Source organism: Balearica regulorum, chromosome 9, assembly GCF_011004875.1.
Source record: "Balearica regulorum gibbericeps isolate bBalReg1 chromosome 9, bBalReg1.pri, whole genome shotgun sequence".
NCBI lineage: Eukaryota > Metazoa > Chordata > Aves > Gruiformes > Gruidae > Balearica > Balearica regulorum.
The window spans coordinates 24,186,085-24,213,762 of NC_046192.1; the positions used below are offsets into that span (position 1 = coordinate 24,186,085).

Consider the following 27,678-nt stretch of genomic DNA (forward strand, 5'->3'; position numbering starts at 1 on the left):
AGGATAAGGATCAACCCTGCATGCTGCTCCACCGGCTGAATAAATTAGTATTCCTGAATTTCAGTCCTTGGATTTATCTACCAAGAATGACGTGAACTCTTGATAGGGTTCTAACCTATTTATAGTTGCGTAACAAGCCCGTAACGATGAATTCTCCCTCTCCTACCCACGTGTAAATACCTAACGTTACTGTCAGAGCTTGGCAGGGCAGCGATGTTTCTGCGTGGATCCTTAGCCTGCCTTCAGCAGGGTATCTCTCCGCTCGTAGGCAAGCGCCTGGCAATAGGAGGAGGATTAATTGTCGCTATTAGAGCCTTTGCTTTCCTCCGCAACCTTCTCCTCCCAGGGATGATGAGTTAATTCAGCTGGAACAATATTAGTTCATCAAGTTTTGTGGTTTATCTGAAAATCGAATTGCAGTAATTTCATATGCCAGCTGACTTAATGCCTGTTTAGTTCAGCTTTTAGACAACTCCAGTCGATCATCACAAGGGGTTTAATACGAAACGTAGGTGGGATGAAACTGTAACACTGATGCTTTCAGGCAGATTTTCCTTCCCCGCTGCGGGAGCTGGTTATGTTGGCTGTCTGCACGTGTGGTTCTGCGTGTAGGATGTGTATCCGCCTCTTCTGAACCTCCGCTAGAACCATCCACACATGTACATTTAAACCAGCAAATGCAAACCTGAAAATTTTAAAATGAGTGTTTGACTTTTTATTGGGTGATAAATTGCTTCTTGCTCTTATAAAGTCCGCAGGTGTTTATGCCCACTCTTGTACGCCTAGTTAAAACTTTGGCTACAATAGGAATGCTTTGAAAATAGCCAGTCACTCCTAAAATTGATTATTAAAATAGAATTACCTGCTATGCATCGCATTAATTCTTGTAGTGTAAAGTTCTGTTGTTTAACCCTTCCAATCCCTTTTAGCCTGGCATTTTCCCTGCTTTGGTATTTTCTTTTCCATCCTCTTGCTTTGCAAATTCTGTTACCAGACTCTGGGTAGTGCCGAAACCCGAACGGTGCCCCAGGGCTTGCTGCCACACACCCTTCCTGCCTGGCTCTTCCCGATGCCACGACGGGCTCTGGGGCTGGAAAAGGTCTTCTAAAGCAGGCCCTCAGACTACTCGGCAAATGAAAAGGCTTGAAAATTAGAAATTTGGAGGAAGTGAAGAGTTAATGGCTCCCCATTGAATTCTTATGCACATACATACAAAGGAAGTCTGCAAAATCCTTTTACCGTGCTTTCTACTCCCCAGGTATGGTGCCTTCTCAGGGAGTGTTTTTTAGAGTTCTTCCATTTTTAGAGCAGCTTCTGCAAAAAAGTTGTGTTTCTAGGCAGAGGAGCAGCAGCTTCATCCGGTGGGAGCCTCCGGCCACCCCCCATGAAGCCTCAGTCCGTGGGGTCCCACTGCTCAATCTGTGGATGAGCAAATCGTGGGAGCAGGAGCAGGTATAAGCCCGGTATAGATTCCTTCAGTTGTATTTTGGCAAGGATGAGAGTGCGCTAAAAAAAAAAAAACAAATCAGACTTTTTTCCAGTCATGTTGGTAGGTTTTAGAAGGCCATGCTCAAGGTCTTTTACTCTTTGGGTGGTTAAGAGAGAAAAGAGTCCTTCCAGGCTCCCCAGCACGTGGAGAGAAATGCAGAATAAGGGCGTCACCGACGGAGTTTCCCAGATTCTCCAGAATTTTTGGCTTGCTTTCAAAACTCGAGAAAGGTAAAGCACAGGAAAACACACAGCTTCTGGGTGGACAGGAGGCCACCACCCACATCAATCAGCTGCTGCCTTAAATTGGTGTTAAAACGAGCTAGCTAACGCGGGTTTCTCCCCCGACTTTTATCCTAGCGCACACTCATGCCAAACTCGCCCAGCGGGGACTGTCTTGCCCTGCGGGTGCAGTAACCCTGAGTGCGAGAAGGGCCCGGCCTGGATTTGGAGGCTTCCAGGCTCTTCTGTAATGGAAGTAATGAACATTACGAAGGAAAACAGCAACAGTCCTCAGCATCCAGTGCCAGAGCACACGCCTTGGCAGGGAAACCTGGGGAAGACTTGGAGGAGGAAAACAAGGAGATTTCTCCCGTTGCAAGGAGCGTGCTCACAGTGGGGGGGGTGGACAAGCAGCATCACATCCCTCAGCATCACATTTTGGAGTTGGCTGCGAGGGCCACGGGTTGTTTGCAGTAAGGTGCTATAACATCTCTTTCTGCTGCGAGGAAGGGCAGTTTCTACAGGGTTTCCAAGCCTTCCTCCCCAAGGCAGGAGGAACTTCACCCAGGCAGCTGGGTACTGGGCACTGGCCCGTTTTTACATTCTCCTTATTGATGGAGAAGGTAAATCTGCTGCAATCTCCCTTCTTCTCTTGGTACGCAGTGACGCCAAAGATCCAAAAAGATTCAGGATCCAACCCCGGCAGCACAGCTCTGTGCCTGCCAGAAAACTCCTTCCCACCAGGCAGCCGCTGCTCAGGAAGTTTCCCTTCATCAATCAGCTGTGACGGCACCCACACCTGCAGGGATGCAGGGACCCTCACCGGCAGGATCTGATGGACCCGCCGCACATGTGGGTGCCTGCTCTGGTGCTCGGTGGGTTTGCATGCATGAGAGCTGGGCAGGGCATGAGGGCAGTGGGTCTGCTGGGACCCTGCTCACACCAGGATGACGGGAGATGAGAAAGAGGAGTTAGGCTGTCAAGCTCAGATCAGGGTAGGAAGGAATGTGGTGTTTTAGAGCATGGATTTTAATAGGAGAGAAAAAGTGGAGCCTTTCTGCTCAGTACTTGGGTAGTAGTTTGGCTTCTGCCAGTAGCAGCATCACGGCTGCTCCAGACTGTACGAGGGGGTGCAAGTGGGGGAGCAGCACCCATGGGAGCACAGGGACAGCTTCACCTGCACCTGGGCCCTACCAGCGTGCCAGCACCATGCGTGTGCGCCTGCCGTGCGTCTGCTCCGCGTGGGAGTCATGCATAAATTCGTATTTATTTATCCCAGCCATAAAGCGCCGTGCTGGGGGTTTCACAAAGCGGTGGGAGGAGAGCAGACCTAACCAAGCGCTGCCTCTGTGCACGGCTGGGGGCTGCGTGTGCTCTGCAGCTCCCCGAGCACAGCCCTGTCCCCATGGGAGTCGCAGAGGTCCTTAAACTTTTTTACCGCCTGCACACGCACCACACTAATTTTTTTTTTTTTTTTTTGCAAGGATATGGGGTTGTTTATTTTTTTTCCCTGAAAGCAATCAGTATTTTTGGTGGAGGGTCTGTGTCTTTTCTGCATACTCCCCATTTCAGACCAGCAAATGCCCCTTGTTGCCTGGTTAGGGGGGCACAGACCGGCTGGGTGCCTTCACTGCAGCTGGAGGCTTCAGGCTTCACACTCTGCAATTGCTGAAAGGGGACCCCCTCCACCGGCGGGGTGAGCCCCGGGGGTCCCCAGAGCCCCGCGCTGCCCTGGGGAAGGGGGTGCCGGGTGCGGCAGAGTGCTGATCCCCCTGCATCCCGCAGGCGGGCCAGGGGGAGGAAACCCACCCTCCAGCAGTGCCGGCAAAGCCAGCCTGACCCGAGCAAATGAAAATAATCAAAAGTAATTAGAAGTGTGCTGGACTGCTCCTCGGAGATCTGTGCGAGAGAATAAACATGCCGGAGCCCTCCGAGCCACTGCAAAGGCCCATGTCTGAGCTGTTAGGTGCCCTGACCTTGTCCACATAAAGACGTGATTTATGAAGTGCAGGGCACAGCAGCAGGGCTTCTGTCTTCTCCAGAAGAACCAAATTACTGAGGTGGAGATTAACATGCTTTCAGTTGGGCCCATTTCCAGACCAAGGGAAATTTTTTATTTACATTTTTTTACCTTTAATTTCCTCCTCCTCTCCCTCACTCGAAAACTGCCTTTTGGCCGGGAGGGACGAGCCCGGCAGCGTGTGAGGGCAGGAGGGGCGGCAGGGACGGGGCACCGGCGCGGGGGGCCACGGCAGCACCGTGATGCCCACCGCCACTCCTTTGGGCGAGGGCCGGAAGAGGTCCGGCTCTTCCCTCTGAAATAAGCAGCAACACTTGTGGTTTTGCCTGATTTTATGGTTTTTTAATAAGTCGATATCCACAACGCGGGGCAGGAGGAATTAGCATGCAGAAACTGTGTCGCCTTTCCTGCTTGTCGCTGTTTTCCTGGGTCTGTCCCGGAGTGTTTGGGTATGTCGGAGGGCTGTTGTTTTCTGTGTGTTTGTTGTGCTTTGCTTTTCCTTTCTCCCTCCCCGCTCGATACGCTTGCCCAGTATTTTAAACACTCACCGCGGTGTTAGTCAGGATGCTCAATGTTGTGTTTAGTCACCTTGAGAAATATAACATTAAACCCCACTTAAAAATGCGGTTATGAAGTGGCTTGCTCTATAAATGTAAGGATAATATTAAGCCTAATATGAACATTTACGGTATTTAAAAAAAATCGCCAGCGACTTGTCTGATTTTTCACCATTGTCCTCTGCAGTGTTTGTCCACGGGAAGCCCATTAAAAGTGGACAGTGCAGTTATTTCATCTGGCTTTGGCTGAGCTGCTTTGCTTTGCTTTAATGATGTGCTGGAATGCACGATGCCCATAGGGTCTCCATTATGAGAACTTTTACTTCTGGGACGACCATGAAGTTAAAGGCTTAAAAGAGGCATCAGTTTACAGCCTGGTGGGAATTACTAGCAGACTTGAGTACTAACTCCTTACTGCCTCCACTAATATAGTGACTTATTTTAAATAAACAATTGCAAAAGGGACTCCGTGGAAATATTTGGGCCTCTTGAAGCACCTACCAAACCGTCCAGGGGGAGAGAGAAAAAGCTATAGACGCGTATAAGATTCTGGCTTGAAAGAAGAAAAATATCTATGTGTGTGTAGCTCCAGTGTCCCCTCAGATGACGGGTGGTGAGGCTCGGCTGGCCCCTCAACGCCGTCCCAGCGCTTCTCGCCGCGCCCCGCCACGAACCGCTGGGGCTCGGGGACGTGTGCCTTCCTCCTCCTCTTCCTCCTTCTCCGCGGGCCGCGCTCCCCTCCGCCCGGGCTGGGGTACAGCCGGGAGCGGCGCATGAAAGGGAATTACCAAAACCGGGGTGGGGTTTTTATTTTCCCCCCCCTCAAAAAGGGACAGCGCCGGGCCCGCAGCCGCGCACCGCCCGCCCCCGCTCCGGCCCCGTTCCCGCTCCGGGCGCGTCCCGCGGCGGCCCCGGTCCGTGTCCCGGCGGCCAGCGCCACCTAGCGGCCTCGGGCGGCGCCCCGGCGGCGGCGGCGGCGGAGCCCCGGTGCCGACCGGCCCCGCTTTGCCGGTACCGGGAGGCCCTTTTGTTTATCCACCGGCGTTTCCTCCTTTTGTGGCAAAGCGGGAGGGGGGGCGGGGGGCTCCGGCTCCTATCGGGGCCTCTGATCAGGGCTATGGGCTCGAGCAATCAGTTTCCCAGATTACTTGTATTTAATACACAATGCATCATAAAACAAATCCCTCATCCTGACAGGAAGAAAATAGAACAGCTCATAGCTCGAGCCGGTCCAATTTATGGCTAAATTAAAAAAAAAAAAAAAAGAGAGAGAGAGAGAAAAAAAAATAATAATAAGGAAAAAAAAAAAAAAAAGCTCCAACAATGGGCTAGCAGAGGGAGGGCAGGAAATCAATGGTCCGGCAAACCGGGCGGGCGGCGCGGTTCTCAGGCCCGGGTGCTATGGGAATCTCCCACCAGGTTTTTTGAGGTTATTGACAAAGGATTTTTTTTTATATTTTTTTTTTTCCTGTCCTACCTACCACCACTGCGTGCGGTTTTGTTTTTTTTTTTTCCTTCTCTCTCCCCTCCCCGCCTCGAACAATAGCTATTATCTGAAATAACAGTTCAATGTCACAGATAACAGGCCGCTGAGACGAATTAATCATCATCTCTTGTCACCCGGCTTCTCGCCCTCCCCCTGCCCTCCTTCCCCGACCCCCTCCCCGGCCCCCCGGGAAAGAAAAATCGACTTTTAGTCTGAGAAATATATTTGCACTTAAAAAAAAAAAAAAGTGGGTGGCACTTCTGGATCGTGCAATAAAAGATACAGTTCAGCCCTCTTTTTTTTTTTTTTTTTCTTTTCCCTGCCCTCTTCCCCAAAATACACATATAGACGTGTATCTTGCCGTAGTTAGCCCGGACGGTGCCAAACTTTGCGGTGGGATTTCGGGGCCGTTTGACGCCGCCGGGAGAGCCCCGGAGCCCGGCGGGGGCTGCGGCTGCCCCGCGGGTGGGAGCGGGCCCGGCCGCCGCCGCTGCCCCCTCCGGCAGGCAGAGCCCAGCCTCCCGCCGGCTCCATTCATGGGATTCGTTACCAAATAAATAAAGGAGGGGAAAAAAAAAAAAAAAAAAAATCGTTTAGGAAGCGCCGGCAAACGGGGCGGTGGTTCCGCGGCACCAAACGGGGTCGTCGGGAAATTGGCCGGGGAAAAAAAAAAAAAGAAAGAAAGAAAAAAAAAGTTGCATTTCATTAAAAATTATTATTAATAACCACAGTGACGGCGATGACGAAGATAACGAGCCGGGCGCGCTGGCTCCTGGAGCGCCGGGAGAAGCCGTCGGGGCGAGCGCAGCGCGGCTCGGCTCCCCGCTCGCCGCAGTCCCGCTGCGGGGCCGCCGCGACGACGCTCCCGGCTGCGGGGAGCGGGGGGCGAGCGGCCGGGCGGCGGCGGGGACGGCCGGCGTATAAATAGAGGCGAGCGGCGAGGGCCCCGAGGCACCGCGCACCGTCGCGGCAGCCCCCCGCCGTCCCCGGGCGGGGGATGCGGCCGGAGGGGGGGGGTGGGTCGCCCCCGCGGGCTGCCGGTGAGCCCCCGCGGCGGGGCCGCTCCTCCGCGACCTGGCGGTGACCCCCGACCGCGGGGCCGCTGTCGCTTTAAGCGCGCCGGGAGCGCCGCCGCCGCCGCCGCCCGGGACGGGGGGGGGGGGGGGGGGCTGGAGGGGGGGGGGGGGGCGGCCGCCGGCGCGGCCGGGGCTGCCCCGCTTTAAAGAGACAGTGCCCGAAAGAGGAGCGGCGGGCTGGCAGGACCCGACGGGGGTGGGCGGGGAGGGGGGGCGGGCAGGGCCGGGCCGGGCGCTGCCCGGGGGTGCGGCGGGGAAGAAGCGCCGCGGGCAGGCTGCGGGGGTGGGGAGGGGGAGAGCCGCCCGCCCACGCACGCACACTTTTCTCCCATCCCCGGCGGAGAAGTGAAAGAAGTTTGTTTTGTTGAGCGGTGTGCGGTGGGGTTTTTGTTGTTGTTTTCTTTTTTTTTTTTTTTCCCTCCCCTTAAAGAGGGCTGTGTGGTTTTTGGGTTGTTGGTTTTTTTTTTTTTTTTTCTTTTTCCCTTTCCTCCCCTCTTCTCCCGATAACTTTCTTTACACACACACACACACCAAGCCAGCCGATAAGACCAGGAGGGGCCGAAAGGGGAAGGTGATGGCGAGCTGGCAGACACCCGCCGAGCCTCGCCGCCGCTGAGCCCTCCGGGGCCGGCAGCCCCCTCCCGCCCTCCCCGCCCGGCGCCCCGGGCCCTCGCCGCCCCCCGACAAATGGTGGAGCGCACCGCGCCCGCGCAGCGCCCGCCGCAACCCCGGACCCCGACGGCCGCGGCCTCCGCCCGCGCTTGACGCCAAGATGTTGCTTCCAGCCGCCTGAAGGATATTTTTCCCTCTTCCCCCCCCCCCCCCCCCCCCCGCCCCTACCCCCGCAGGCTCCCGGCGACACAAGGTAAGAGCGGCGAGCGCGGCGGCGGCGCTGCCCACGGCCCCCCGGGACGGGGCCGCCCTGCCCCGTCGGTGCCCGCCGCGCCGCCGGCCCCCGGGCAAACCCTCCTCCGCCGCCCCGGGGGGGGGTGGGGTGACATCCCCCCCCCCCATCCCTCCTCGGGGCAGAGCGGGATTTGCTTTGCAAGGGAAAATTGAATGCCCCCCTTTCCAAAAAAATCATCGGCGGGGCGGGCGGTGGGGCAGCACGCGCGCCCGCGGGGGATGGAACTCGGCTCGGGCGGCCGCTGCGCTGGGCCCCGCCGGGGTTTGGGGCGGTTGGGGCTGGGGGTTACGCTTTTCCCCCCTTTTTTTTTGGGGGGGGGGGGGGCAAAGGCTGCTCGGGAGGAGGCGAGGAAGGCGGCTGTCCCGGGGCAATGCTCGGCGGGCAGCACGCACTCGGCACCCCCCCCCCCTCCGCTCCCGCCACGGACGGGCCTGATCCTGCCACCCGCGGGGGCGGCGGGGCCGCGGCCAGCGCTGGGGGCGGTGACCCGGGCAGCGCCCGCTGTACCTGGGCTGCCCCCGGGCCCGGCCGCCCCCGCGGGGAGCGCGGCTGTCTGCGGGGCTCGTTTAATTAATGAACGTGAGCGGGCTTTGGCCATATTGTGAGCCCTTGATAGGAAACTTCCGTGGGGTTTCATTAACTGCCTGGTACACAATGCCGGGGTTCCCGTCCATTCAGCTCGGAGGCCAAAAGTGCTCTGGGGCCGGACGCGAATACAAACGTTTCCCATCGGGGAAACAACCTCCTTCTCCCTTTGCTTTTCGTTTGGGGCGTGCGTTTTTGAAGGTTTGGTTTGGTTTTTTTTAATCAAATGGGGTGGTTTGCTGCCGGTGCCAAGCCGGAGGAGTTGGGAACGTAGCAGTGAGCTGACTGGGATGCTGTGGAAAGTTTAGGATAGGCCGGTGGTAAAGCTTGCAAATAAATAATGATATATTCAGTGGTACGTAATGATTAGTAATTTGTCATAATATTAGAATAGAACATCCTCTTTAGCTTGTCCACAAGCAATCTCATTATATTTGTTTATTGTCTGCGTAATTGGAACCATTTATTGGTATGTATTGAATACTGCCATGTTTTGCATGAGCGTTTACATTGTTTTTCATTTATTTTCTTTAGTTTGGCATAGGGAGTTCTATTATTTGCTTTAATTAAGGGGAGTGATTTAAGTGTTGCACAGAAGGGCTGTTTGGGAAGTGTAACGTTAAAACAAGATAAATAACTCTGGCTACCGAGTAAAGTTTGGTTCAGTGCAACAAATACGAAACGACTAAATGGGTGCTGCAAACAGTGTAAATCCTGAAACAAAACACAAACTTCAGATGGAGCCAACACCATCTATTTTAATAATTTTTGTTATATTCCCTGATAGAATCTTATTGAATTAAAATAATATTTTAAAATGTAAATAGTCACTGATGAGTGCCAAAACAATCAGATCCTTCTTAAATTAACATAGTGTTTCTTGGCAATAATTAGACAACATCTCGATTACATGTAAATGTTTGTCAAGACATTTTTAGTACACTTATTATCCTTTTATTAATATGTATGTATTCTGACTGTTCTTTAAAAAAAAATCATCTCACCAGAGGAGCATATTTCTGCATAAACATGCCTATATTTTTATTATCCATTTGTTTATCTGGAAACCTGTGATTTATCTTTTGATTAGTATGCCCAGACAGCGACAGAAAGATTTACTCTTTCATATTCTTCCTTTTAGATCTTGGATGAGTTTTGCAATGTGAAGTTCTGCATAGATGCCAGTCAACCAGATGTAGGAAACTGGCTCAAATATATCAAGTTTGCTGGATGCTACAATCAGCACAACCTTGTTGCATGTCAGATAAGTGATCAGGTATGTGGCGTTCACTTTCTGGACTTATTTTTTTAAGGAACTTTAAGGTGTCAATGAAAAAAAAAAACCTACACAGCAATGCACAACAGATTTGGCCTGTTTGCTGTTGTGGCAAAAGATAAGGCACAGATGTGAAATACAGAATAATTTTTTATTATGGGCTACAGATAATAAGAATTTTCTATTTTTCCACATTGTTCATAAATAATATTTTATTTTTTTTATCTTATACCTGATAAAAATTGGAACTGTTTTCTTAGGAATATAAAGACAGTATTTGCTGATTTTGAATTAGCAGCATTTTCTGGCTCCTGTTCCAGTCCACTTGGATTGCTACGTTAAATGGTTTTGTTGGTCAGAAGCTGTGATGTGAAATTAATGGAAAGAGCGGAGGGGATGATGCTACCAATGTAGTTGTGTGTATGGGGCTTTGGATTTGAACGCACACGTGCATAGATATTATTATGCTGTCCCATACACTTTGCTGGAACTCGTAATCCTGAACCAGGATCTTCAATGGTTCTTTTTCTCTTTTCGTTTATTGCACTTAAATCCACTGTTTGTTGGTCTGAAACGTTGTTTATCCTCGTGTGTTGGAAGAAAGGCTGGGATGGGAAGAGGAAGGACGCAGTGAAGCGTTTTGTTTGCAATTATGCTGATGAGTTATTAGGTGTTTCTTAAATCAGGTTTTGCTTTAGTCTGCAGCTAACATATGCCGTTATGAAATATTTTAATGGGTGAAATTAGGTTAAGAAAGCTATGCTTCTTTAAAGTAAAATATCTAGAATAGCAAAGCAACAACTGATTGTGAATTCCTGTTTCAAATTTAAACTTTGCTACCTGCAACATAGCATTTGATTCATTTAATCAGCGTTTCATTTTTCACCACTTAATTAACTGCATCAGGTGAACATTAAAGATTATCTTTAGCTGATTTAATTGCCTTGACAGTATTGAAAGAAGAATCACAACCAGACACAAAGCTTCAATTAGAAATCATTCTTTCTAATCAAATTCCTTACGTATAGGAAATGAATGTGAGACAGCCTGCTGTTTCCAGCAGCATTATGTATTTCGCTCATGCAAGATAGTTGCTTAAAACCGGTTTAAATAACTTTTTCAGAAACTATGAGAGAAATTTTTTTTTTTTTTTAAATTTTCAACTTTTACAATTCAGCCCTGAGCACATGTAACGCAGAATGAGCCAGCCGACTGAGCTGTAATTTCTTTTTTATATAGCAGCTGGTTTAACTAAAGAAACCGTAAAGGTTATTAGTAAATGCAAAATACATTTTTCTAAGTTGAAATATGCTTTACACTGGAAACCGATAAATTCTCAATGCAGAGCATTTATGGAACAGTGATACAAAAAGGAAACTATATAGATTACTTGAAACAGCAAATTCAAATATATTGAGCTGGTATAGATAGGAAAGATTAGAAGTGGAATCACGTGCGTTGGTCAAAGCAACTTACTGTCTTTAAGTCGGTAGTGGTCATCTGCAACTGCAAATACACGCTAGGCTGAAACATCAGCATCTACCTCTGCAGACACGCACCCGTGTTTTGACATTTTTGGAAGGAAAGTTATGGCGCTTGTAACTTTCTCTGTTTTTAGTGTTTACATTTCTGAGATTTGGTAATGGTGGCTGTACTGCTGCCAATAATTTCTTTCATTCACTGGAGACTTGTTATTTATTTTGTGCAGTATTGTGCTGTTCATAATTCCATATTTTTATAGCTTATTGTTGCTGAGATTTGCAAATTAAGAATTGGTTGTCTTTCAAGTAGCGTGTTGTGAGCTGGGCGCTGTCAGCAAGAGATTGTTGTTCATTTGGCCCTCTGGAAACGCTGCACATTTACCCACAAAATTGTACGCGTACTCCAGCGTTTTATGACCAGAGCCTAAAAAGTTAATGCTAAAAATGTGCTCTCGAATCTTAAAGCAAAAAAGCCTTTCTAACAGCTCCTCCTTCTGCTTTCTTCTGGCACAAGCTCACCAGGGGTAATATAAAATATAATAGGAAGGCAAACTGGGAAATGGACATTACATGGCCAAACGTGTGCGTGTACAAGGAGTGACAAATGCAAGTCAGGACTGAGCGTGCATATGTGCCTGTGTATGGACTGCGTGGGGCTGCCTGTGGGTCACTCTGCTGCTGTAGCTCCTAGAAAAAAAAGAAAAAAAAAAAAGGAAAAAAAAAAAGGAGAAAAAAAAAAAGATGAAGCCCGGGGACGTGTATCAGTGGTTGCAGCTAGAGCTGGAGGGCAGAGGCGATGCAGCCCAGCTGGGACAGGAGGCCCCAGCCCAGCTGGAGCCGCAGCCAGTGCTGGGTGCAGGGGTGGGGGGGCACCCCAGTTCCCCCCAGTTCCCCCAGAAATAAGAAGCACCTCAGCAGCCCTGGTCGCACGGGGAGCATCCCCACCGCGGGAGACGCTGCTGGCTCCCGAGGCACAGACACTTGATGAGCAGTAATTGTTCACCTCTAATTGCTTCAACTCATCTGTAAAATTCACAAGCAAACATTGGGCTGTACCTGAAAAGGTAAAAGATCCTGCCAGCGCTCCCAGCCTCATGCTGGCCACAAGTTTGTGCTACTAAATTCAAGCTTGACTGACAGACAGGTATGATTCCCAGACTGCTCGAGGCAGGATTGAGATGAATCTCAGGGCGATGTGTAATCTCGTCGCTCTGCTAAGCTCTACCTTCTGTATTTAACAAAAAGAGCGAAAGAAAAACATTTTTTGCTGTTTTCTCTATTAGAATTTTTTCAGAGACATACCACCCCACCCCCCGACTCACGGTTGAGGTTAGGTTTCATCACTTAGGATCAACTTTACAAAAGGCCTGGGTTTTTTCTTATGACTGTATAAATGAGCTTTTCTAAGATGAATAGCTCGATAATGGTGGGATGCAGTCAAAACATGCATGCTGGATGCAACTCGTGTTTCATTTGATTGGAGGTGGAGTAGGGTTTGAAAACTGCATTTTTTGTTGGCTTTTTTTTTTTTTTATAAACTGAGGTTGATCTAGGATTTCTCTTTGCTGTCTTCCTATTATGTCCTGTCATACCCGATTGAACCTGAACATATGTAATTCAAGATGTATATGAATGATAAAATTCCACAAACAGGGCACTCATTTTTTTTTTCTTTCCCCAAAGAAACTACAGTGTGTGCAGAGCTGCAGAGAGTCTTGTCACTGTTCTTGCCCTGGAATGTGTTTTTTCAGTTCAGAGTCAGTTAGGACTCAACACCAGTTTCTGCTAACTTGGAAGTCTCCCCTCTGTTATCATTAAACATCTATTAGTTCAACTTTTTAATGACTTCAGAATGATTAGCCCTGTTAGGCTTTCTGGCAGCACTATCATCCCAGCAAAAGCATTATTTTTAAATATATACGTTAATGAAAGTGCAGTTGCAAATACAGCAGTGACTATAGCAATGGCATGTCAGAGGCTGTCACGCGTTCCAGGCACATTTTCAGGCTGGGATCACGGTCACCTTCAAGCTATAAAAAAATATTTTTTTTTTCTTTTTTTCTTTCAAGAGACGTAGTTGGTAGCAATTGAAGTTTAAACTCCTGAATATTGTTTTTATCCTGCTCATTGCTTGCAGAGCTCTGACAGTCATACAGCCACGTAACGCTGTGAAACTGCTCTGAGCTTCCAAGTCTCTTCCCCCTCAACAAAGCAGCTCCTGAAGATTCCCTTTGCTTTATCCGTGGAAAACTCCCAGTGGTTCAGGATCGGTTTACTGAGGTTTTGGTTTGCTGTGTGTGCTAAAATAAGTTTTTGGGGTTCTTTTTTTTTGTGTGTGTGTGTGTTTTGTTTTGTTTCTTTATTCTTAAGTATAAGCCACTGCAATGGGAAAGAACCCAGTAGTATTACACCCTTCACGACGTGCCCGACGTCAGTGATATAAACTTACACGAGCGAACCTACTGCTGTAGATTTCACTAGCTCTGATCGCATCTTACACGTTTTACAAACTTTTTTAATCTGCAGACACAGCTTCACGTTTCAGATTTTACTGCCGCTGCCCCCCCTCCGCGGCAGGCAGCTCGCAGGCAGAAAACGGCCGAGACTCCTCTGGCAGCCCTGGCCGCACAGCCACCTGCAAAAGTTGTGTATTTAAGGAATAGTTTTGAGGCTTTGTTGTCAGAGAGTGAAATTAAGGTTTTGGCTGTTGTGGGTCAGGAGGGCACACGCACGCTGAGCTCATACAGGGCCCTATTCTGCCATGATTCTTCCTATGAGTTATTAGTTTATTAAGCAAATAAAGCTTAATCCAGCTCCCACTGAAAATCTGTCTCCAGTGGAGCGGGGTCGTGCTAGCTTAGGTCTGGTGGAACCAGGAGCTCATCGGTGGTGATTTTCCACTTACTGCAGTTAGAGCCGAGGCGATGGGTGAAACGCCTGCCTGGTCCTTACGGCCGTCTGTGTTGTCTGGAGCTGAACGCACGAGTGGCGTTACCGCTCTCCGCGTTGGCCTGTCCTGATGTGACCTGAAAGAAATTGTTTAGAACCAAAACTGGCAACTAGTCGTTGCCATTTCTGCAAAGCGCTAAGCTTTTTATTGACAATTCATGTTTAATAAAAGCAGTAAGGCACGTCGTCTCTAAGCAAAAATGCCTTTTTTTTTTTTTTTGTGACGAGAGCTCTCAAATCATACTTGTGTACTTGCCAGAAAGAGTATAGAGGATTATAGATGTCCGCAGAGCCAGGACAAGGCTGCAACTCAGTTGACGCTTCGTGCGGTTCGTGAATGAAGGTGGGATGTTGGAAGACAGCTGCGTGGTGAGGTCACCTCAGGAGAACGGGTGGACACACACAGGTTGTGGTCCGGTGTCGTGGTCAGTGACCCCTGAGCAGGAGATTTGGCAGAACCAGAGCTGCTCGGCTGGATGTGGCAGCCCCTCACCTGGACCCAGGGCTTTCGCACAGGCTGAAATGCACCTACGATGGAAGAAGACATGAGTATCACTGCGGAGGTGGCCTGCAGCCCCTGAGATGCGGAGGAGGGTGCCCTGCGGAGGGACATCCTGCAGCTCCCCCCTGCCTTCGGGGGAGCGGGAGGCACCTTCTACCTCAGGAGGTGGAAAAATGGGAATTCCTGGTGCTGTTTCGGGAGAGCGTCCTCACTCCAGCCCCTCCTGCTTGATCTGCTTTGACAGTTTCGGGGTGTTTTGGAAACAAGGAAGGAAAGGGTTCACAGTCCTGGTGCCGAGGTGCTGCGGTGCTCCCCCACCATCTCAGCAGGGTGATGGGGAGGGTTCTCTCCTCCTCGCCAGGCTCCCACCCACCCCTCCTGCAGGCACTTGCTGAGTTTCTCCTGTGGATTTTTGCTGAAGTTTTCTTTGGGCCCGATACAGCACTCGGGAAGGACTCCTCTACGTTAGCCCTTGAAAAAACTCCAGTTCGTTTCAATTTATCATTTGCCTGAGTACAGCAAGAAGAACCTGGCTCAGGTTTCATCACACAGTTCTCCAGCTGCAGAAGTTGTTCATCACAGGAGCTAAAATTGAAGCTTTGCCGTTTGGACCTTTTTCTTTCTTTTTTTTTTTCCCCTCAAACGCTTAATTACGGCTCATCGTGAGGTTATGTATCCGTTCGTCCTTCTCATTTTTCTGGCAGGCACAAATCCTGATTTTGTTCGAGCTCCTTGAACATAACACTTGTTATTAGTCTTGGACGTTTAATTTGTTTTACTTTTCAGGCAAGTTCCACTCTCGCTCCGAAGCAGCGCGGAGGTGAGTGCCAGTTGGCAGTGTGCACGCCGCCTCTCTGGGCGCTCGCTTTCCTGCCCCGGCTCGGGGCACGCTCCCCTCCGGCACTGCAGCCCCCAAAAGTGGCTGGCAGCCAGGGCCGATGCCTTCCTTGGGTTCCAGGTAGCCATGGCCCATGGTGGAGGCCGGGAGCCCGTTGGGCACAGGGTGGGATGTCAGTGCAGGAGCAGCAGCGCAGGGCTCTGTGGGCGCTGGTGGGCTTCACCAGGCTTTTGCTGGGATGCGCTCCACCATTAGGGTCTTCTGTTCCTTCCCACTGTGCCACGCAGAGTGGGTCCTCCACTCGGTCCTCCCGCTTGCACCAGCGTGGTGCAGGATGAAGTCGCTCGGTACCTTCCCCCGTGGCGCTAGCTGTAAGTTCAGTACATCGCCTGGAGGGTTAAAGTACAAACAGCACTGAGCAGCATCCCTCGCCTGCCCTAAAATCTGAATTTCCCAGACAGCGCAGGGGCACGCGCAATGTTTTCCAAGGCTCTCATGTACACGGGACTAAAGGGTTTAGTGGGGTGCAATGGAATAAACTCCTTTTCGGGGCTGAGCGTGACAGACACACGCGTAGCGGCCGGTGCCTTTGCTCGCAGGCGGTGGCTGAAGTGTCACTTTTTCCCCCCAAACCAGCATCCTTCGGTTAAACCTTCCCGGGGGCTGGAGGGCACGCTGGACGGGAGCGGAGGGGGGGTTCAGACAGAGCGGTGTGGGTCTCACTGGGGCAGGCGGGATGGCCGGGGCACTTCAAAGCACGCCGGCGGCGGCGGCAGCCGAGCGCACGGCCCCAGCCCGAGCTCGCGGGGAGTGCGTTTTCGCTATTATTTCAATTATTACAACTTCCTGAATAGGTTGAAGGTCGTTCATAATTCACGCTTCTGTCATCTTTACACATGCCAAATGCAGTCTATTAAGCATAAATAAAATTTCAAGTGCCTGACCAGGAAAAGTAAACTGGGATTCATAACAATGAGGCCTTATTCATCCATTTAAAAGTAAATTGTGTGTGTTCCTTTTTTTTTTTTCCCCTCCCCTTTCCCTTTACAGCTTTGCAGTTTGGGAGCTTTTACTTCTGCTCGGTAGCATAAATATATGACCTGCGGTGTAGGCAGGCACAGAGGACTGATGAGTTAGGCCTCCCCCAACTTCTCCCCACCTCAGACCCCCTGAACTTTGAAAGTGTTTCCAGATCTGGATCCGATTTTGCTCTTTCTATATAAACTGCAGTCACACACCGCTGATCCCAGGGCATGTGAATTGTGCATCTGGACTTTGCTTCTATTTTTTTTTTTCCCCCCTCCCGGTCGTTCCTTTACCGTGCAGCAGCTCTTCCTGCACTTCTCGAGGCAGAGTGGTGCACGCTCGCGTGTCGGGAGCGCAGGTTATCCCAAGAAAGTCAGGTAACAAGACGGGCTCGGTTGGCTGAAGAGGTGATAGAAAATTAAAGCCTTTCATTAATTACAGTAGGGTCAGGATTGCATCCAAGAAATCTTCAGACTTTGCACTTGAAAAGTCCATTTATTCTGCATTACCATTTCCTAATACAAGCAATCCTGCCTGCGGTAGAGGTTGCTGTTGTTGCAAAACAAGGGCAGCCAGGAGGGGACCTGCAGGGCTGGGGGCGATTTATGAGCTTTCCCATCTGGGGGCTTGCAGGACCCCTCGCCGTCTGCCCTCGGTAGGCTGCTGCTGCCTCAGAACGCGGGCAGCGTGGTTCATTTCCTTGGGACACAGTTAGCTTTTTGGTTTTTCTCAGACAGGATAATTCCAGGAGCTTTTAGGTGGAAAGAGTGAGAAAAAAGCCTTTCAGTTGAAGTAATAAGGACAGCTATTAAAATCAGATTAAATTTACCCACACGATCATTTTGGTTTAAAGTTCAGTATGTTTTATTTCAGATCCTCACTCGAACTCAGTCTGGTATATAAACTGTTAGTGCAGGTGGGGGGTTTTTTGTACATACAGAAATTTAAAAAGCTATATTTAATAATAATTAAAGTCAGTATTTCAATAATGATGTGAAAATGCCAGAGCTGGAAATCTGTCACTTGGACCTTGTTTTGGAGGGAGTTAGTTCTGAGATGCAAAATAAAGAAACATCCCTCAACCTAACCCACGGGGTTTTTGGGCATACTCCATCTCGTCTCCCCGCTGAGGTACAGAGAGGCTGGCCAGGTAGTTTCTGATGGGTAGCTTAATCACGGCTGATGTTTTCAAATGCCAATGCAGACAGGACAATTGGCTGCAGAGTTTACACCCTGGTTAGGGGTTTGTCCCACAGCTGCAAGAAAGATACTGCATCGTACCGGGGCTTCCCAAAGAGAAGCGATGCACCCCAGCACAGCTCCTCACAAACAAGACCCTCTTTATGCCTGTGTACGGTCCATGTGTCCTCACTTTGTGACGGGAGGTGAAAAGGTCTATCAAAATACCTTTGATGGGACAGGAAAAGTACTGGAGAAGGCTCCGCTGTGGTTTTTGTTCGCTCCTTGGTGTGGATCCACCACTGACCTCAGAAGAACAGCTGAGTTTACCCAACTGTGACACAAAACCCGGGAGCACTGAAGCAAGTCCTGGGCAGAGCTGTCCTGGACACAGCAGGAGCTTTGGCACGGTTCCTCTGAGATGGCTGAGGTCCCACCTGGCCGCGGGCTGGGCCTGATCCTGCTCCCACCTCAAGCAGGAGATGGGTTCTGTTGCAGCAGGGGTGTCTGCAGAAGTCTCTCTGGTCAGTGTGCAATGCTATGCGCTTATTATTTCCACCCAAAGCCAGCCAGCAACCAGGCTTATCTTCCACGGGTTGGACTGCAGCTTCCCTTTCAGATGTGTGGAGGCCATTATACTTCTGGAAGAAAAAAGCTAGTTTTCAATACATTTATCTTAATAAATGGAAAAACAAGCATCACTTAAAGCAAATATTCACTGGACGTGGCGCTGACATCAGATTTATTTGTGGGAGTTAAAAGCTGGCTTCACTTAAACGTGTTTCGGCCTTTGATCAAATGAGTTGCGTTGCCCCAGCCGCATCCCCAGCCAACTGAAGCCCACGCAGCAGCCCCGCGTCCTTCGACACCAGTGGCAGCATCGGCTCCGGAGGGGATTGTGGTACCAGGCATTCGCCCAGCTGCGTGAAGAGACATGCACGAGGCTCTGCCACAGCTCTCTTGGCCCCTTGCGCCCTCTAAAATACTCAGTGGACTTCAAAATCCCCTCGACAAGGGGTAAAAATGGCAAGCCCAAGCAGACCCAGCCGGCGGTTCGATCAGGGTGGCATGGAAGAGGAGGGAGGTGCAGCCTGGGTGGATCAGGCTGCCTGTAAACTCCTTCTCCTGGCTTTTATGGGGAAAATTAGCCATAAGCGGGAGGTTGTGGCATGGGTACCTTGTGCCCGATGCCTTTGCCCGGTGCTTCTGGCACCTGGAGAGGGGCGAGCGCCAAGGTGGTGGGACGAGCTGGCCCCAGCAGCCTGCACCACCGCTCCCCTGCACGCCTCCTCCAGAGCAGTTTTTGGGACAAGGCAAAGAAAAGAAAACAAATCTGAGGAAATGCATCTTAGTTATTTTTAGGTATTTAGCCCATATCTGTGGGCAAAGGCCGCTTGTGTGGAAAGAAACGATTAGGCTATACGGCCACCTCCTGGAGGACATCGGTATGTGCTTGGCTGCCGGGGCCACCTGATGGGTGATGGTTCACGTGGGACCTGGCAAGGAAAATACTCCGCATCTCTAGATACCCGTACCTACCTTGTGACAAACACGTGTGTCTGATTTTAAGCAGTGGAAGTGATAGTCTGCCTTTCTCCCAGTGCACTGAAATGAGTATTGAGAGTTAAGAGTTTGAGAGCAAAACCTTCACAAATACATCAGACTGAGAAAAGGCAAAAGCATCATTTTTTAGCGTAGGAAACATAGCTGTCATGTGTTTTTGTTTAACAAGGCCTGAGGAAGTTACCAATATTTATTTGAGCTGCTTCGTGGAGCTTTTTAGTGCTCTTCACATTTCCTGCTGAGACAGAAAGCAGCCAGATGGATTTTGGGAATTTCCTTGTGGCAGAGCCTCGCGGTGCCGGCGCGCACTTGCTCTGGGTGCACGGACCCAAGGGAGCAGCTCCCTGCTTGTCCGCCGGGCTCCTTCGCAATGACAAGCACGGAGCCCGATGTCACCTGTGCAGGGACCAGGTGCCACCGGCCAGGGTCACCACCAGCGGTTTTGGCTGCTGGCAGCATTTCTTCATCCAGGACTGATTTTTCCTTTGATTCCCGTTTGAAGCTAAGGAATAACCAGGCGTGCTGGTTTGTATAAGCCTCACAGCTTTCTGGGCTGCATAGATGATTGAAACGGGGGGTGTTGGATGCCTACGGTTTAATCAGCAGCATCTTCTCAGGATGGTTTTAGTAGCTTTTCCCAGTGCAACAGGGGTTATGTCCCTCAGGGGTCACTCAGGGATGTGTTTTATGGGAATTTTGTATGTGGGTTTGGTACAACTAAGCATGTAAATTGCTGGTGATATTTGCAGTCATCACACAGCTCATTTTGCAGCAGAGGCTGTTGAAAGCAATCATCCTTTTTATCCTCGCAGAGCCCAAAGCCCCAACGGCTTCGGGGCTGGAAGGAGCAGACCTGCCGTAGTCAAAGTCGGCACCTCTCCAGCAAACGGCAGCCAGCACCCACACCGGGGCAGGGTCTGGCCACGCGATTTTGATCCTGTAATACTCACCGGCAGCGGTTTATGCCTCTTTGCCTGTTGTGGTAGTCACATTGCTTTCTCTTTTTTTATTCTTTTTTTTTCTTTTTTTTTTTTTCTTTCCAGATATTCTACAGGGTGGTAGCAGATATTGAACCAGGGGAGGAGCTCTTACTGTTCATGAAGAGTGAAGATTATTCGCATGAAACAATGGCTCCAGACATTCATGGTTAGCCACTTCTTACTGTCTAATCTAATAGAAAGTATCATTGAAATTAAGCAAAAATTTAGGGAGATTTCTCCTCCATTGGAATCTTTTTGAAATCCAGGACGGCTTCACATTAGCCAGGGAGGAGAGCTGGCCATGGTTGTATTTGTCTATCTTCTGCCCTTCTATTTCTCTGAAAGCTGTTTGGTGAATAGATTAGTCTAATATTATCACGACTCCTTCACCCCCTCTGAAGGGTGGGCCTGCTCTCAAAGGCGATGCCAGCACTGGCGTTGGGGACTATCTGTTTATTTTCTTCATCACTCCTGGTCTAACCAGGAGCGTACCTTCATTCAGTGTTGATTTTTGTACCTGCTAATCTAGCAAGCTCTACTTTGCACAGTTGATATTTCTCAGCATCGTGTCCCTGCAACTCCTAATGTTGTTCAGGTTTTACCCTCACTTACTCGAACCTCCCTGGCAGAAACAAAGGTCTGCAGATATAACTGAGGGCAGTAGTAAGGTTTCAAGATTGAAACTTGATCATTCTGTGGGCATTGCAAAAGGAGAACAAGAGTTCATGTCCTTATCTCTGTGCTGCTCTGACAGGACCTGTATGGACCCTGATTATAGGTTATTTTTTGCCTCTTAGCCAAACAACTGTTACTCTGTCCTCTTAAAAAGAGAAAATCTCAAGTTTTTAATGTTGCTGTCACTTGTGAGAACATTGGAGCTCATTCATTACTCATCCGATGCACAGATTCTGGGTCTGAAACTCCTGAGCTGTTGCTCAGATTCATCCCCCACCTCCAGAAACTCCTTTTGCTCTGCTGCCTGTTGAGCAGTGGGTTATACAGCCACCGCAGGGGCTGGGTGCAGGATATCTGCTTGATGCCCATTAGGTTGCAGTTTATGCCAGCGTGGACATTTTACCAATTCTCAGGGATTTGGAGTCAGTACACAGGGGTTTTCCCAGTATTAAGGGCTGCACGTTCTTAAAGCCGCCTGTACATTTAGAGCAGTGGTCAAGTCGCTGTTGCATAAACGACACCAGAGGAAATCTCTGCAGTCATCTACAGGAATATGTCCCACAGGGCTTATTTAGAAGCAGACTGAGCCAAAGCATTGCTTGTGGACAGTGGGCAACAGAGCCCTGTGATGCTTTCTCTGCATCAACTCAACTGTCAAGTAGCAACCAACTACATGCATTTGAGATTTCAGCCAGACTCCTCAGTGTCTTTCTGACTCAGAGCCCCCGGGCACATATATCTGGAACCAGGGCGTCTGGCTCCTTCTATGACCATCAGTAGAAAATCCAGCAGAAAAAAATACCACAGGGTGCTCTTCTCCAAGAGTGCTTTTGGGGATTTTTTTCAGCTAATCTATTCATTTGCAGGAATTACTAATTAATGGAATGCAATATTCCCTCCAAAGTGACACTCTAGTGATCTTCTACACTAGTTTTCAGCAAGAAACACATTGTGACCCCTGTCTTCATTACCCAAACTTCATGTCTCTGGCTTACTTTGAACAGGGTTGGGTGCTGGAAAAGAACTCTAACGGAAATGAAGAGACTTTTTAAAACTCTGTAAACGCCCTTTTGGCTATTTTAGATGCTGATGTTCATGTCTAAGGTTGTCTCCTTCATTCAGAAAGGCAGAGACTGGCAGCCTCTGCTGGATATCCACCTTAGACCCTGTATAGCCCCATTTAGGATCATATATAAACACTGAATTTTGTCCTAAGCCAGTGTTAGGAATCCCTGTTGGATGTCACGCAGGCAGCTAACAGGTAGTATTGCACTGTCATATATTGTAGAATTAAAGCATTATTACAATGCGATCTAAGGTATTCTTGTTTCTTTTGAGGTTCTTCTCTTTGTCACTGAATAGCCATTTATTTAACCACACTGTCATGGAACTCCTGATGGGGTCTCCCTGTGACCAACCTGTTTGTCTTCCAGAGGAGCGCCAGTATCGCTGCGAGGACTGTGACCAGCTCTTTGAGTCCAAGGCTGAACTCGTAGACCACCAGAAGTTCCCCTGCAGCACGCCTCACTCCGCCTTCTCCATGGTGGAGGAGGACTTCCAGAAAAAGCTCGAGAATGAGAATGACCTTCGGGACGTGCATGAAATCCAGGAGTGTAAAGAGTGTGATCAAGTCTTCCCAGACTTACAAAGGTAGGAGTAGATGCTTAAAATGGGATTGAATGAGGCAAATTCTGTAATGGCTTCAGTCAGATTGTGCAGGGCATCAGCCAGGGCAGATGCCTTCATCTTCTAAACAAACCAAAGGTGCAGATGAATAAGACTTCAGAGCCAGTTGGTGTTTTATGGCATAGTAATCAGAGGAGTCTCAATAAATCAGGAATTTAGCCCTTACCTGGAAGTCTTTAGTGGGGACCTTAAATTAGGAACTGGATCTTCTGATAATCCGATCGTTAGCTGGCATGAACTGGGCTGGTTGCAGTGAAACCAGAGGAGTGATTGTAGTTCGGGTGAAGTAAGGTCTGGGCTCCTTATTTTTAGGTGGAAATAACATAGAACATCTCTGAGAGGTGTTCAGTGATGTGACCAATTTTATCTTTGCACACAAGCTGTACTAGCTAAAGGCAAGTTCTAGATGTTTTTATATATATATATATATGTCTGTATGTTAATGTATATTTATAACCGTACTGTCTTGAAACATTGGGGTTCATCTTTTTCTTATCTGTATCTGGCTGTTTAAATGGATAGACCCAGTGCATATGTACCCGAAATCTGCATAGAAAGTAAGAAGAAAGTACAACTTTTATATGCTGAAGATCATTTACATATTTCCTGTCAACTATCATGTTTGTGGCCACTTAAAATACCATATTATGGTGTGCAGATTACAGCAAATTTTGCAAATTCCTGACAGATATTGAGAGCGCACAGGAGCTTCTGCAGCCCATCCTTCGCAGTTTCACATCTTAATGTTTTCAGGATGGAGGAAGGTTGACCTCAGCCAGCATTTGATAGTGATGCTGAGATATCTCAGAAGCAAAATCCAGGGCCAGATCCTGCTCTTAGGAAGCACTTTATAGCAGCAGCAGACCCGGGCAGTGTCTCTTGCTTTCAGCCAGAGTCTGTAGCACAGGTCCCACACTCCCATAGTGTCTTCTTTCCTCTCCATGTTGTGTGGGCACAACCTAAGTGACTATTAACTGCCTTTTAGGGACAGCAGTGCATTTATTTACATTGCTTAATAATCATATGCCCCTTAAATATTGACTCATCAATTTAGAGTATTTTGTGGGTTCACATTTTCATAGAAATCTTTACTAGTCCATGATTTAGGATATTGTGGCGTCTGTCAGAGGTTAATACGGATTTGTGCATGCCCAGGGTCAGCCCCTTTGGACAACTGCTCCTGGATGCTTCTGGTGCTGGTTCTGCAAGATGGAGCCCGCTCTCCCAAAACACAGACACTCCTTGGCTCCTGTTGACGGAGCGGAGGTGGCTCGGTGTCCTGTGGGGGCATCTCAGATCAGTGTGTTGTATGACCTGATCCTTAACGCTTCTGCAAAATTAATGGCACCAAAATTAAAGCCACGATGTGCCAAACATTGCTCCCTGCGTACTAGGTCAACCCTGCTGAGTGGGAATTTGTGCAGCACAAGGTCTTACTCACCGGCTGCTGGTGAGCAGCATGTGGCTCCGTGTGTCTAATTTTCAGTCTGAGTGATTGATTCGAAGGGGCTGATGTAGGTAGATCAAGTTGAAAGGGTTGCAGCAGCGTGGGTGAGGCAGGAGTCTGGACTGTAACATTTTTCCACGTTGTGAGTTATTTGGCGTTAAAGTTCTTTTCTGCCTGTGAACCAGAGGATGATACCTAACATATCTAACATACGGGAATCATTGAGCAAATGTAAATTTAGCTTAAAATATTAAATATTGAAGAGAAAGGGCAGAAAACAAAGAATGAGTCATCATAAATAGATGGGCAGTACTGGGAGAAAGAGTGAAAAATGAGAGAGAATGCAGTCGTTCTCTGAACTCTTGAATTATTGAAAGGCTAATACACCACAAAGACAGTTCACAGCAAAAAAGTACCAAAGTGTGCTATATCCAGATTATATAAAACAAAAGGCCCGAACGAGCCATGCTTGAGGGTGTGCGTAATTAAATGGAGAAAGAGCTGAGCAGGAAGATGGAGATCTGGAGGACCAGGACTGCCTGGTGCTGGTGGCAGATCACGTAGCTGCAGCAGGCGTCGGGGACCTGGTGCCAGAGCCGGGGACAAGAATCTTTCTAGGTCTTACAGCAAATTTGTTTACCAGTGCATGATGGATAGTCAATTGTTATAGAAGTATTAGGAGGGGAAGCCAGAGTTATTTTTTTCCCCCGAAGGAAGGAGACTGAGAGGGGTAGAAGTAAAGAGCATCCGCAGGGTGAAAGGATTTCCATTACCTGTGGCTAAGAATGGAGGTTGCTATTTGGGCTGCACAACCCAAACGAGACTGTAAACCCAGCACGTTTTGTCCACTGATTCAGCAGAGATCAGTGGGAGCTTCACGTGAGGAAGGATTGATCCAGTTTGGCATCCCAGGCTAAAAATCCCAGATTCCAGTGGCTTTTCTGTGAATCGACTCTTAGATTACGTAGTGATCTTTCCTCAAGCAATAGTGTGAATTACAACTCTGTACGTGACCAAGCAATACAGGTGTTTAAAAATAAATATTTGCTACAAATGAATAATAAAGCAGGAATTCAGAAAATTCAGAGATGAAAATGAATTCAAAGATGTGTGACAGAAATTAGGTGGAGATCGAATACCCTACTAATAGACTGAATAAACTACTAAGAAATGAATGAATAAACAGCTATGCAATTGAACATAGTTAATAGTAATCAAGTAGAACTTCAGTCGTAGTGTACTATATCTAGAGGCTTCTTATGCTCATCCTGTCCTACTCCAGTGGAGTTACTCCTCATCTATTCGTGCTGTAAGAAAAATTGACTCCCATCAAAGCAGTGGAGTTATGTCAGGTGGTGGGATCCAGGGTGTGTTTAGAGGGAAAGTCATAAGGTAAAAATAATTCAGACTGCAGGGAAGAATTACCAGAGTGAAATACTGAGAGGTGTGTGAAATAATCTCCTTGGGGAGCAACGGCAGCCACATCTCCTGGAGCATTTGCAAGTGGCCTGGCAAAACGTGAGAGGATGTGTTATTCTGGCAGGGAGGAGGATGCTCTGCCTCCCGCCTGGGGTGAGCCTGGTACTCAAAGGACTTGGGTCTGTCAGGATTGGGCCTTTGGGAAGTTTTAAATTTGTTTGCTGTAATTACGTGCTCTACTGTCTCCTCTTACTACAAACCTCTGATAAACCCATGTGTGTGGATGGGACCTCACTGAGCCCTGTTCTTGTTTCCACAGCCTGGAGAAGCACATGCTGTCACACAGCGAGGAGAGGGAGTACAAGTGCGACCAGTGCCCCAAAGCTTTTAACTGGAAGTCCAACTTGATACGTCACCAAATGTCGCATGACAGCGGGAAGCACTACGAGTGTGAAAACTGTGCCAAGGTACAGTGAATTTGTGGGCTGCCTGGAGCTTCTCGTGCTGCTGGGTGTGCGAGAGCATGGAAGTGGGGATGCCCAGGGCCGGGACGCAGGAGGGTGTAGGGCTTCTGCCATGCTCCAGATGGTTTCTGAAGGGTTTACACTTCTATTTTATATATATGTTAGTTTTCTACCCTTTTTGATTTGGAAATGGCTGTGGAGTCTGAACTGAGTGCTGATGCAGGATGCTGAGCATCCCCGAGCTCAGGGCTCAGCACCTTGCAAGGACTGGTGGGGTGTAAGAGGACCACCGAAGGGCAAGACACCCCGGGGAAATGCAGGGCGGATGGGTCCCCAGGCTGTGCGCCAGCCCTTGGGACCAGAAACTTCAGGACACTGCTGCAATATAAATCAAAATAAGAAATAGCGATGAGCCCCAGCTGCACTAAGTGAGCGCAACTGTCTCATCTCCAGAGCATTTTTATCACTTCCCAGCACTGGGCTTGCTGTGTAGATTATTTGTATAGGATGTGGGGCTCTGCACTGCTTTTTACCAGATTCCCAAAGCTTGGGCCTTTTGCATGAGGACTTTCTTGTTTTTAAGTAAATTTGCTACAGTAAGGGGAATTTTATATTGAGCTGACACTTGTAAGATGCAATCAAGCCCTGGGGGCTAGGACGACGTGCAGGATTTCTTACTATCCCGCGCTCGGTTGTCGCTATAAAGTATTTCTATTGCAGTAATGCTTAGAGGTTTCAAGCCCCCACATTTTGACTCATTTTCTGTGAAGTCCGTGACCTCAAAAGCACAATTTCTAACGGCAGGGTCAAATGCATCTGCTGCAGCAGCTGCAAAGGGGTTAACAGATCCACCAAATATTAAAAGACGCTTGTAATAACTGGCTTCTTCCGCAGTTAAGTTTCTTGGTTAATCAGTACTCATTTCCTAGCAGGTTTTCACGGACCCCAGCAACCTTCAGAGGCATATTCGTTCCCAGCATGTTGGGGCTCGTGCTCACGCTTGTCCAGAGTGTGGCAAAACCTTTGCCACTTCTTCAGGCCTCAAACAACATAAACACATCCACAGCAGTGTCAAACCTTTTATATGTAAGTCTTCAACTAAACGTCTTTGGTTAAGTGTTATTTCTTTTGTTGAAAAGCAGCGTAATCTGGAAGCAGGAGGTTGTGTTATGCTCCCTTTGAATTTCCCGCTGGCTTCACGGCGGCTGTGAGTTATTAAATGCGTAATTCCTAGTCCAATGCTAAGTGTTATTTTCCTGCGATTCTCCTTTTCAGGCAGATGCTGCATGCTGTATAAATGTACCTGTTGTCCCTGTGGTATTTTTCCACGCTCAGATGCAAAGAGCAAGCGGGGAGCAGGATTTAACGACAAGGAGCCGTGCCAGGCTCGGCGGCTGCGGCCTCATTACTTTGCACCGTGCCGAAGCTGGCTGCTCTCCTTCCCGCTCCTCTGTACGGGCTGCAGCCCCCTGCGCTGTGCCCTGTGCTGGATCGGGCCCCGCTGCGCGGGGCAGCGGCCGTGCTGGCACGGGGGAGGAGGCGGCACTGCCGGGGTGGGCAGGGAAGGGTGGCAGCGGCTGCCACCACAGTTGGGACGCGCTGGGAATCAGGCAGAGCCAGCAGTACCTGGAAGGCTGCTTTGCTTGAGGAGTTCATTTCGGGCCACAGAGACTCCACAGCAGATGCCATGACTCTTGCTGGAGCTGGAAAAGAAACCTTAGAGGCAGTGAATTTCAGTTGGAGCAGCTTGCCGCCCTCCTTGAAGCTCCTTTGCATGCCCCAACTTTCAGTATTGAGTTAAGCTATTAGATCTTCGCCAACAGCTGCTCCGGCAATAAAACTTGCCTCGTAT

General features: G+C 49.1%; 1 protein-coding gene across 15 annotated transcripts in view; it reads left to right on the plus strand.

Annotated features, from left to right (window-relative positions):
* Positions 1–27,678, plus strand: part of MECOM (MDS1 and EVI1 complex locus) — a 341,358-nt gene that overhangs the window by 285,029 nt on the left and 28,651 nt on the right. For 6 of the 15 annotated variants that reach the window (XM_075761596.1, XM_075761608.1, XM_075761594.1 and 3 more), the window contains 5 exons: positions 9,483–9,617; positions 20,199–20,301; positions 22,244–22,460; positions 25,682–25,829; positions 26,759–26,912. In XM_075761596.1, coding sequence (XP_075617711.1) covers positions 9,483–9,617; positions 20,199–20,301; positions 22,244–22,460; positions 25,682–25,829; positions 26,759–26,912 — 757 coding nt within the window. Of the gene's footprint in view, positions 1–7,128; positions 7,715–8,209; positions 8,543–9,482; positions 9,618–20,198; positions 20,302–22,243; positions 22,461–25,681; positions 25,830–26,755; positions 26,913–27,678 lie in introns of those variants that run through there. The other 9 variants (XM_075761600.1, XM_075761595.1, XM_075761606.1 and 6 more) reach the window with 7 other exon arrangements.